Below are 13,132 nucleotides of genomic sequence, written 5' to 3'. Positions count from 1 at the left end.
ATCTTGTCGAGTAACTTCGACAAGACTGGTGAACCGTGGGTCATGGGTTCAATAGTGGGTGAAATGTTAAAATGGTAATGTGTTGTAAAACAATGAGTAATGGTAATATATATAATATATTCTTAACCACTTGCACGACAGCAAACCTATTCTGGGGAACATTCACCAAAAGTAGCTGATCTACAAGCTCACAAGCTGTCATGAAGTTGTGTAGCCTATACGTATATTTTGGTTCTTTGATTTTCTATAGTGCTTAAATTAGTCCTTTAATGCAGACCGATAAAAATAAGGCAACATAAACCCATAATAATTGAATAAGTGTGGAAAACATCATTGGTTTGTGATCAGATTGACTGCTTATAATGAACAGTAAAGACATCAGGATTAGGTTAAACCTTGCTGTTAGCCTGGTCCGGAGCAGGTTAAGTCCAAAGAATTATTTTCCATGGGAACTAATGTGGCATTGCTTTCATGAAACCGAATCAAGCCTCAACATATCCAGGTTAACTGGCCAAGTTAATTTGGCAAGATTAACCAGTTTTCATGAAACCGGTTAATCGCTGATCCAGGCTATAATAAACCAGAATATCTGTTAAATCCGGGTTTAATCGCTAATCCAAGTTACGTGAAATAGGCCCCTGGTTGTGCTTTGACATCACTTTTATATACACAATTACAAACCAATAAAGCTTGATCACAGCATTTCAATGAATGGTGATGTTGCCTTTCAACAATATCTGTGATCGGACAGCTTCCGAAAACGCAAATTTTGAGTTGCATCTTAAAAACTGGCGGCCATATTGGAATTAAATTGACACCATTGAGTTCTTCCAGTCAGAATATATTCATGTTGATGTTTGGATCAATGTGTGGATCACACATTTCTGTTCATTAAAGTTCTACATTTGACAAGGTGGCCATCTTGTAAACTGGCGGCCATCTTGGATTTTCAGCTGGATAACGTACTTTTTTTAGGAAGTACATCCTGGACATCAATTGTGCCAAATCTGATGCTTGTACCACCACATGAAGGATTATTATGGAATATGGACTTAATCTGCCCCACTTTATCGTTTAATTCCCATTGTATCATCATAATATTAAATAATTTTGATTTGCTAAATGCAGAATTGGATTTCTCATACTCAGAAACATACATTTTGATGTATAGGCCATCAGAATAGGATTATTCAATCAAACTATAGTTCAAACACTGTTTAAAACCATTTTAAAAGGCGGCCATCTTGAAAAATGGTGGCCATTTTTTTTTTTAAGTGGACAACGTACTTTTCTGAGAGATTAGGTTCTGAAGCACTTGTGTGCCAAATTTGGTGCTTGTATCATCAAGTGAACGATTCTTATGATATATTGACTTAATCTGCTGCAATTATGGTCTGATCACATTAAAACTGATTGCTTAATATAAAGCTGAAAATCACCCCCCTAGAACAAAATATTGTAGGTAAATTATACATTTCCTGAATCCTTAGAGTCATATCAGTATTCCAGATTCTGTGTTTTGTGTCACTGATGTTTCTTGATGGCACAGAACTAAAAGAAAGAATATGATTTAGGAAAATATTGTGTAAAAAATATTTTATTCTAAGTTTGAAGAGCACTGGTAACCACTGTACTTGTCCCACATACACACAAAAGGGCTTGAATGAAAGCTTAAAGTGTCCTCTTCAAAATGATTGCAAACACTATAGCAAACCATATTGACATATGTCCTGAAAATGAGCCAATATCACGATATGCACCTGTATCAAAAATGGCATTTTTTTATGGGGGAGGGTACCTTTATCAGCTGATAACACCAATTTAGCTACCACTTAGGAAGGGTTATCATACCAAAATATTATCTACAGACATAGAGCTTCTCAAAAATGATAAGTAGCCTTTGCCACCTTTCGGTATTGTCACATCTCATATGGCCCATGGACTATTAGTATTCGTGTCCTATGGGTGCGCAGTGTTGCCAGCTACCGCGCCACGTCAGGCCTGTAGCAACTACTCGTCTCATTGTGACTCGCCAAGGTTAGATCCTAGCCTACTCGATTGGAAACACTCTAAGAAAAAAAAAAGAATCGGGCATCAGGAACAAAATCGGCACATCCTATAATCAATCACTCTGGGTTTCCTTTGGCAGAGACATGAACGACATTTAATTTCATCAACGGTGACATTGGCGACGGTAGCCTATTTTTGCTGAGTGTTTGCGTAGGCAAATTGGCTGCACGGCGCAGTGCTTTAACAGACCGTTATCATCAGTCGTCTTATTGGTGCTTAATGGAAAAGCGCAATCATAAAAAATGGTTGCATTTGGCGAATATCCGTGATATCATTCCGACAAAGGTAACTGTACTTCAGAAGAGACACCTCAGCTAGCTGGACTCCTGGACTGGGTGTGAAGACTGAAGGTGACTCGCAGTCGAGTCGAGGCAATGCGGAGAGGAGTTGCAGGCGCTCATCCGGTACTTCTGCGCGCAGAAGCTTTTGTTTCTTCGACCACAGGAGGACAAAGTGAGGGAATAGATATAGAGCAATAACATTAATCAGAGAGACTGCATTCAGTCTGTAGTTAGTTGTCGAAGGTGAATTGAGTGTAAGAAAAAAAGGGGGACGACGACGAGGGAATATAAGGCACCATACGGCGACAAGACAGACAGAGGTGGTGGAGTTTAGGGGAGAGAGGGGGGAAAACGTTCTGTATTAGAGCTGTTTTATTAGTGTATGTGTATGCATGAGTTCTGCACCGAATGGGCGCAAGAACCGCCCCAGATCCGCCGGGAACATCTTCCAGATCGGCAAACCACCTTACCGAGACCCGGAGAGGAGAGAGAGCACCGAAAGTACCCGCAAAGCCCAGCGCGCTGTGGCCGACTGCAGAATGGTAGGTTTGCGACACGTCGATGCCTGCATGGTGCTTCTCCGATCATCAGCACTATAGGCTATACTCTGTTATTCTCCCACCCTTCCTTTGTTCTAGTCAGAGCGATCGACTATCCCGTGCATGTGTGGTCCCAAAAGACGAAAAATAATGCAAGTCATAATGCTATACGTAATCAGTTTTTTGCATTGCATTTTGTTTTTGTTGCAGTGAAGCCAGATTGATCCTTAACTCCTTAAGCATAATGAGCGTGTGATTTGCATTGGGGTGTTGAAAACGGCTGCTAATAATTTGGAATGATATCCAAACTGTGTGAATCGCAGACTTCATGCATTGCAGGGCTGTGTCTATTTTGACAGATGTTTTCAGAAAGAGCCTATTGGCCACTTGCACATTCATACAGCAGTGATGATGAACGCCACATCCGAGTTCATAGGCTACCATACGAGGACATCAGAATGCAATGCCGGAGTTGCACAAAATGAGCGAGATCTGTGTCCCAATCCAATGCTGTGCAAACAACCAAACTTAGCATACGGGTCGGGAAAAAAACCGAAAGAAAGAAAGAAAGAATTAGAAGACGTGAATTACTATGGCCTACTCTGTATAATTCTGCCAGGGAGAAAATAGGTGCAGCCATAGGATCACTGATTATAGTGCAGTTAAGTTAATATCCTGTAGTCTATGCTCTATTAGTCTATTGGCCTACTATACTATTGTAGTGACATATCAACAACATGAAAGTATGAGATAGCCTATAGTTTAGAACAGTAGTTATAGTAGGCCTACAGCTACAGTATAGCTACTGCTCAGCATTTTCTTATACCGCTCAGTGCACGTTTCCATGTTGATACAGGCCGTGACGGTGTGTGTACTGTATATAGGATTCTACTCCACTGCAATTGATTCTGGGATCATATCAGGAGGCACTGCTTAAACAAAAGTTCCCTATTGCATTCGTAAACGTCTTCTTGTGTTGATTTGAAGTCAATTAATTGATTTTGGGTACCATTTTTCACATTGAATCACAGATTGTTCAAGAGTTCAACACGCTTGTGGCCCTGTACCGTGAGTTGGTCATCTCCATTGGCGAAATCACGGTTGATTGTCCCGCACTACGGGCCGAAATGCTCAAGACCCGAACTAAAGGATGCGAAATGGCGAGAGCAGCACACCAGAGCCTTTCCGTGATATCGGGGTGAGTGGATCAACATACTTAAAGGCCTAAACTGCTTGGCACTGTCCATGGTGCTGAAAGTGATAACCGCCCCGTCACTGGCAAGCAGAGATGCGAGTGTTACATTTCCGCCTCTGAGTCATAATCAAGGCTGTAGTAGCCTACATTTCAGACTAGAGAGATATTGGCCAACTTCATTCAACACTCGGATTTGCCTAACAAATAGGTCTCTACCGCATTATTAAATAATGGAAACTATAGCATACTGCAGGTGATCAGCATTCATCTCTTTGATAATTTACAGAAATATGAGATGGTTAAGCTTACTTATTGCACTTCTGAATCAGAAACGGATCCTTTGCTGCTATATAGGATATACAGTGGTATTTGATTACAGTGGCTTGTTGTCTGCACTTATTCTACACTGGTACTAAGAAGAGCAAAGTAAATCTTGGGATTTGGGTGCATCCAATAGGGTAATAAAGGCAATGCAGTTATTGCAGTATCAATTGACCTGGCACCCACAAACTTAAAGAGACTCAGATATAGGCAAAACAGAGATGCATGGAGTTTATATTTGACAAAATGTATGTGACCCTATATTTATCTATCAAAAGGATAAAACACAAAAAGGCTCAAGAGCTTATTTCCATTGTGATCCTTTGAGTAGAAATGTGTGTGTAAAGTGAGTGCCGAAGTGCTTTGGGGGTAGCGAAGATATGCGTATACAAATATGATCAATAATATATACATTTTAACATACTGTACTATAGCAAAGAACAACTAGAGAACTGCAGGTAGACTACCTCAACTATAACAAATGGTTAGGTCCAGCTGTTATTCAGCCAGCTCTTCATGGATGACGTGAAGTTACTGTAAGACTGTTTACAATATTTGTCACTTTGCTAAACCCGAGGCATTAATGGTGCGTTGGAACGTCAACATATTCTATCAGTACAAACCATATTACATATACATGCATATAAACAGTATGTTGCTCTTGCATTGCGAGATAGATTTCACTATCAATATATCCTGTGTGTATGTGTTTCTTCCAGTATGGTAATTAATGAGAGGCTTGATGTGTCAAGCTGACAGTACCTTACTAAAACCTCCTCAAAGATTCAATAATTAATCCTCTTTAAGTGATTTTAGAATGTGTATCCTTCAGCGTCTGTTACACGCATGATGAAATCTTTGCATCCCATGCAGAGGAGTTTCTGAGCCACACATCCATGTGACAAGCTGTTCTCACCCATGCCGTGCAGCCAGGCAATATGCATGGAACATGCATGCTTCTTGTCTTTTATGGACATGAATCATACAGGCAGGAACGGGAGCAAACTCATCTCAGTTTCTTTTTCATCACAAGGCTCGAAATAGCCTTCCTGTTAGAATCTTAAGTGAATCACGGCAGTTTATTTGTATATAGCCTTCCTTCGGTGTTGCACTACTGAAATACAAAGGCCTTTTCTGCTCTTCCCTGCTCTTTTCCAGAAATGTGCTCTATAATTAAACAATTAGATGCAATTATATCAGGTCATCTCCAATGACTGCAAGTACTGTCCAATCCATTATAGTGCTGTATTTGAACTTCCTGCTGCTGTAATAGAAATGGAGTTGACAAGAACGCTACAGTTACCCACTAACAGTATCAACATCATTGTCACAATCATCACCGACGCATACTTAAATCCTGGCCATTTCCATGTCTGTCTCCAGCAGAGCTTGAATTAGCCAGCACAGATCATTCCCCTTTAATCAAATAAAGCCAGCCATGAGTGTCTGAATGGTTGAGTGATTCGGGGCCTCCAATGTGCCAGAGGAAAGCTGATAAGCAGGATGGCATTGATGACAACTGTACTTTAGATACAGAAGTCAAGCACTGTGACCAAACAACGATATAGTAAAGCACAGACTGCAGTCTGCAGTGGAAGTGTGTGCAGTGTTATTGTCTGAGAAAAAATTTCAACAGGTGAACATTTCTCAGCTTTAGCTTTTCCTTTCAATGTTGGGTTCTACAGCGGCTTCTTACGAGGATCCCTGGCTGAGACAAATATCACTTAAAACATTATACTTGCGCACTATAACTTTCATTCAATAGGAGCTGCTTCTGTCGCATGTTGATGTGTGTGGTCGAGCCCTATAGAATATATGAAATGCTCGTGCTAATAAAAAGTATTTATTATTGTTTGAATGCTCATATTATCCTTAGTAGGGCTGTGCCGATGAGACATTTTGGCCGATATCGATATCCGATATAATGAATTGCTGTTATGGCCGATATTACCGATGTCGATATGATCTCATTCTGTATTGAAAAATTATAATAATTTTGTCCATTCTGAAAAATACATGTAACAGGGTGTCTGCACTGCAGGCTTAGGCAAGTGTTTTTATTTTATTTTAGTTGTAGAGTGCAAGTATAATGTTTTAAAGAATATTTGTCTTATTAGCCAGGGATCCTTTTAAAAAATAATCAGAAGTAACATTTATTCTTTTCATTTTGTGAATTTGATTTGTATGTTTTGTTTTCACATATTATAAACTTCTCACATGTACATATTCATTAATTGCTAATTTGCTGATAGTAAAAAGGTATGCCATATTTTTATGAGTTGATACTAAAAGGGAGAGAGTGCATTCAAGCGTATTTATGCAATTATTGCAGAGAGTATTAATAGTTTTGGGCTTCTAACCAAGTGACTTGTTTTGCTATTTAATTTAGCAAAACAACGATGACAATCAACCGTGTGTGTAGAGTTGGCCGAGTTCAGGATTACCAGTTTTCTGATTCTTTATTTCTCTAAAAAATGAAGGCCTTTCCAATAAATAAGACTGTGGAAAATAGATTTACAAAAACAAAGGAAACTTAAAGCACAACTAAAGACAACACACCATACAGTGAATGCACTACTAAAGGCTATCCCTTAACTAAAGGCCCTGGCAGCTCTGTCTCTTGGCTGTTAACGCTTTGCCTGCCCAAGTACTACTGACTGTCTGTCCCTTGCAGCCTCCCTTTATAGGGAGTGGGTCCTACCACAAGTACAGATTCCAATTAACCATCAATTAGCTTTTACAGACATTTCCCATACCACAGGAATAATCTAACTATTAAATAAATGTTGTCCAGCATAATTTAATCACATTTCTAGGCGCCCATATAATCACAAATACTTTAACAACCAGAACACTGTTAAACCCATCATAAACACACCCCTTCTCTTCTACAATACTTGGCACATTCCAACCCTTCTTAACCAAATGGACTGGCCCTGCTCTGAGGAGTGCCAGTACTGCAGAAGAAGACAGATGACAAACACAACATACATTTCAGCTTGGTTCCAATAAACAGTGTTTAAATAAACAGAATGTTTGAACCCCTGAAGTCTGTCATTTTGATCATGTACTACTAGCTCACTTAGTTAGGCAGTAGTGTGTATATAGTGTGTATATATATATAGGGCACAGGTTGCCCCGTGACAGTGTGTACATGGTTCATTGATATCTGCACTGGACCTATTCATGATGTTATTTTTTGCCAATTATGGTTGCAGACATAATCAAACCTAAATAAATACACCATTAAATACAGAGTCAACAATATGTCATCTGCACTGCAGGCAATGTCTCTTGTCTTGAGGTCTGGATACTAACCTATAACCTATATCTTTAAAGTCAAACATAATTTGTTCTTGGTTCATGATATTCCTGCATACGTTATCAGTGTCTGTTTCACTGCAGGCCAGAGGATGGGGAGATCCACCCGGAGATCTGCAGGCTCTTCATCCAGCTGCAGTGCTGCCTGGAGATGTACATCACTGAAATGCTCAAGTCGGTCTGTCTGCTGGGCTCCCTGCAGCTTCACAGGAAAGGTAGGAATGGCTTGGCAGTATAGGGGGTGGGGGATTGCCTGTATGGGCGGGTTTCACGTAGGAGATGCTTGGAAGATGCATGGGGAGTATGGGTGGCACAGGTTATTATGGGGTGTTCAAACATAAGATGGGGCAGAACACTTCTTAAAGCCAGGATTCTTTTTTAGCCAGGTGCAACCTGGCTATACTGTCGATGTTGAGACTAGTGAGGAGTCGGACCTAGTGGACACCTTTTTATAATTGGCTGCCTCTAGCGCCTTTTAGCCAATGGGAGATAAAACCCATAGTCTGAACACTGCAACATGAAGCCGTATCCTCAGGGGTGCCCACACATTTATGACGTGAGATCTACTTTCAAAATGACGAGTTCAACAAGATCTACCCACTGAAAAAATAATTGTACCATTGCTGAAAGTCAAAGAACACTTTCTGTTTGAAATAGACACTCATGCTTTCTAAGGTGTGATTTGGGGCCCTAAAGATGAATACAAAATCAATATCAACATCTTAAAACTAAAATGTTGAACTGTGGGTTTGAGCTCACATGCCCTTTTAATGTAAATAAATCAAGCCACCTTAAGTTAAGTGGCATATGCTAAAAATATATACGTTGTATATATTTTTTCTTGTCGATCATCAATGGGAGATAAAACCCATAGTGAGCTTGCCGCACCTGGCAGTTATGACGTGAGTCATTCTTGTTTCTAGTTAAGAGTGTAAGAGCCATATGATGTCTATGGGTTTATAGTAATTGATGAATTGATGATGGCACCATGCACCTAGCCACTTCCAGACAGTCAGAACATCAAGTCATCTGTATTCATGTACATTTATAAACAACAGTTAAACCACAGTGCTTTCCAATGGGTCATGAGCAAAATGATAGGCCTATTATAGTGTATAGGCCTACATAGCCTACAAAAGCCAGGCCTATTATACTGCAGGCCTACATAATAGCACATAAAAGCCATAATGTGAAACTGATTAAATACAATAACATTACCCTATATATTAGAACAATCTAAATTGTGATTATACTAATATTGACTCCAAGTATTTGAGGAGTGTCGCCTCTTTATATAGAATCTGTTTGACCAGGATACTGACACCAGGATACTGACACCAAGGAAGCTCTAAGAAGGAACAGAAATGGTCACGGGGCTGCGCCATGACACTTTCATGGACACTTTCATGGGAGCCAAACTCACACCGGAAGTCCAATGAATACATGGCAGTGAATGGAGCCGGCTGGACCAGCTCATAACAAACATTATTTATGAACAATTGAGACCGTTTGTAAAGTAATCACTTCTGGAAAATATCAGAAGACATGTAACACATTATTGTCTGCTGTCTTGCTATTCGATGTGTACACTGTGTAATTTTTATAGAGGTATGGTATCTAAAGAGCACAAAGTACCTTTCTGAACGCACCAAGTTTTGCGAGACTTCCCACCGTTTCCTGTCTGGCAGCAAAATCTCGCGATACTTCGGAGCCAGAAACGATACCTGCTGCTGTTTAGATCCTCAGATAAAATTATATACTGTGCACTCTGTGCACATCGAAAAGTAAGTGATTAGAAAACAACCTGTGATATGTCTTCTGTTATTTTCCAGAAGTGATTACCTACTTTACAAAAGGTCTCAATTGTTCATAAATAATGTTTCATAATGTTTAATGAATAAGGCTTGATTCTCAACATGCTGGACCATTTACTGCATGTCATTCACCCATTCTCTCTGTGGATTTACTGTCTCTCGTCTACGGACATTATACTTCGTATAGCACAACCCTGTCGCTCAACAAACTTGGATAATTTGTGAGTTTGAACCATTGTGGTTTTTCATTTGTGGTCTAGGTAAGGAATCGTGCGGGCCTCCCAGGATTGACAGTAAGACAGAAGAGAGCTCAGAGATCCCCATCCTGGAGGACACATCCTCTACCCCCACCGACTGTCCTCAGCTCTGCTGGCAGGTGGCCACTGACATAGACAACATAGAAAGGTGGGTAGAGAGGTGAACTTACACAGCATGCACATGTGTGTGCATGTGCATAATAAGTATTTGCATGCATGCATATGAAATGAATTCATGCCATGCACATGTACTGTATGCCAGCGATGTCCAGGGACTGGGGTTACAAGTTAGCCATGACTTCAAACCCTCATGTTGACTTTACGGTGTGTAGCGTTAGTCCGACGTCCCAATAATCCGACACCAATAAATCCGACTACCAATATTCCGACCATAGAGCCCCATACGAACCCTGTCCCCAAACCCTAACCGCACGCGGAAGCCACGGGTGAGTATTAACTGGCCACATAGTCGGACTAACGGGATGTCGGACTAACACATACCCCCCGTTTTTTCTCTATTGTCCCTGTCAAATAAATAAATACAAACACATGCATGCATGTACACATTTGTGTGCATGTCTGTGTTTGTGTAGGGTGTTTGAGGGACTGTGCAGGTACTGTGCATGCATGCAGTGCTCTGTACATTGATTAGATTTTCCACAGTTTGTAACTAGTTTGAAGGAGCTAATTTTACGGTTGGTGTATTGTTTGCTTAACTTTTCTGGTAGTGCAGATACACTGCATACTGTTTGTGCGTGAGAGGGAGTGTGATGTGTGGTAATTAAGTCAAATTAAAAAATATGATCTGTCTTTGACCAGGGATATGAGAGAAATGAAGAACCTTCTCAGTAAACTCAGGGAGACGATGCCTTTACCACTGAAGAACCAAGGTAGGACGTTTTTGCATGTTACATGTAGGACGTTTTTGAGATGTGATGTGATTTCTGATGTGATCCATACCTGTAGGACTATTTAGATGCTGTCGGGCAGAAACGAAAGTAGCAAACATAGCTACAAGCCTGTAGGTCGGCCAGCTATGCAATATTATTTGAACTTGTTTTAAGTGAAAGTGGAAGTGTTTGTGGGTTTTACCTAAATATTGAACCAATGAATGATGGAATTAATTCCTTTTGGATGCAATCCATACAGTACACGTGGCACTTTTTGAACGCCTTCTATCTATACACTGTAAAGTTTCGAGGGTTAATTCAACTCTGCGAGTGTACAAATGTAACCAAATGGACCCGTAAATGGATAAATAAACACAAAGGATATTTCAGTGTGTGTCTGTAGTTAAGCAACAGGAATGGCTGATTTGGCTACCCTGTCTGTGCTCCTGTCCAGATGACAGCAGCTTACTGAACCTGACCCCCTACCCGCTGGTCCGACAGAGGAAGAGGCGGTTCTTTGGGCTCTGTTGCCTGGTAACCAGCTAAGGGGCCCCGCCTTCCTTCGGTGGGAGGCGGAAACCAACACACCATTACCCACTGTTCTTCACCACTTGTGTCTCCCACCAATCGATTACTGCCATTTTCAAAGGAATTCTCTCTCTCTCTCTCTCTCTCTCTCTCTTTTTTCTTTTTCTTTTTCTTTTTTTTTTTTAAAGCTGCCCATTTTATAATTTTATTTTGGAATACAAAGAAGAATTGTAATTGCAATGTAATGAAAAAAAAATAGTCACGGACATATATTTTAAAATATTTTGCAACAGATTTTTCCCTTTTTGGTAAATGAAGTCAGATACCTTGCTTGTCCAATGTAAAGCGGGAATGAGAGGTCATTTGAAATACTGTCAATGTTCGATTACTTCCACAAAACATGATTGCTGAGTGAATGAGTTGAGGATTCATGTAAAACAAGGCAAAGATAATTGTTTGTTTGTGTCAGAAAAAGTGTAATAACTTATTAATAGACCCCATCCAAATACTATGGGTGGCACTTGCAATGACAGAGTTACAACTTTGTCTGTCCACACGAGTTGGCAGAACTGTGCAGAATACGTTTGTTGTGTATTAATGTCTATGTTTTCCGTTTCTTGCCGTTTCTCTTCTTAATGTACTTAAATTAATTTAGTCTTCCATGAACCAAATACCTGTACCCAACTTTTACTTTCCTGCTTCAAAGAGGAATATACGATACAAATACAAATAAATAAAAAATAAACTTCTTTGCACACGATATCTATCTATAAATGGAGATGTTAGAACTTGTATATACACATACTCTTTACGCAATGCGCTATATGAATTACTTTCAGATTTTGGGTTAGTTGGCAAAGAATCTGTTCAGTTGCCATATAAGCAGGGAGAGCCTCCCTTTGTCTGGTGCAATCAGTGCTGACAGACGGTAGGCAGCATGGGTCTTGCTTATTACTGATTGTGATTAATGTTTAGGGCATGGTGAAGATATTGTAGTCAAAGCTGATAAAAGCTTTAAGTCATTTTACATTGTTAATAAAATACTTTTGTTATTGAAAAGTATGGCCAGTCTCTTTTCTGAAGCAATTTCTGTTTTTCTTTTGTTATTTTAATCATTGATAATATGCATTTAAACTGCAGGTAATCCACCGCTTTTGAAAGTTTGAAAAAAGAAAGAAAACTGTTCTCACTTGGGTACAGGAATGTGGAAGTAGAATGCATTGCTGAACTGATTAGATCCACAGAAGGTTACTGGTTTCAATATGTAACAAATAATACCATAAGTAATCATCTCAAATATGTCTGGAAACTACTACGCTTTTAAACACCTGCTGTCCCCCCTCGAAAAACACAACAAAATAAATACTTTTTGTTATAACACTGCTTGCTTAACGTCATCGTTGTCAATTTAAGCTGTGCATTGTCCCCTTGCTAAGGCAACATTTCTCTCTGACAGGGATGCAGAGAGAAGTGGAAAAAGTGCACTGGGTCTGTCTGTCTGTCTGTCTGTCTGTCTGTCTGTCTGTCTGTCTGTCTGTCTGTCTGTCTGTCTGTCTGTCTGTCTGTCTGTCTGTCTGTGTGCGTGAGAGAGGTCCCCAGAGAGTATTGCTGGTTATCTCCCTGCAGGCCTGCATTCCTGTCAGTTAAGTATGTCCAAACAAAGCTGCAAAGCTTTCCACAACACAGGTTTCTATCAACTATCAAATGTGTACAGTAGGAGTGCAGTAGAATGTATGTAGGCTACATAGCCTATACCCTGGCCTATATGGTATGAAGTTGAACAGAGGATCTCCTGAACTGAAATTACAATCTGTAAAATCAAATTACAACATTTGCATGACTGAATGTTTATTAAAAAGTCCACCGTTGTTTGCAATTAGAGAATACATTATGCTATTATGTCTACCTGAAATATA

At 40.0% G+C, this 13,132-nt stretch overlaps 1 protein-coding gene across 1 annotated transcript; it reads left to right on the top strand.

Moving 5' to 3' along the window:
• Positions 1-2,743: 2,743 nt before the first annotated feature.
• Positions 2,744-11,234, top strand: rgs7bpa (regulator of G protein signaling 7 binding protein a; the record flags this gene model as incomplete). Its single annotated transcript, XM_080765090.1, has 6 exons — positions 2,744-2,893; positions 3,922-4,088; positions 7,812-7,942; positions 9,802-9,946; positions 10,618-10,688; positions 11,143-11,234. 6 exons carry the CDS (start codon positions 2,744-2,746, stop codon positions 11,232-11,234), a joined length of 756 nt encoding a protein of 251 aa, XP_080621216.1.
• Positions 11,235-13,132: the final 1,898 nt, after the last annotated feature.

The sequence above is a fragment of the Protomyctophum bolini genome (genome assembly GCF_963924005.1).
Source record: "Protomyctophum bolini genome assembly, chromosome: 6".
Classification (NCBI taxonomy): domain Eukaryota; kingdom Metazoa; phylum Chordata; class Actinopteri; order Myctophiformes; family Myctophidae; genus Protomyctophum; species Protomyctophum bolini.
This window is presented reverse-complemented; position numbering and strand designations above follow the sequence as displayed.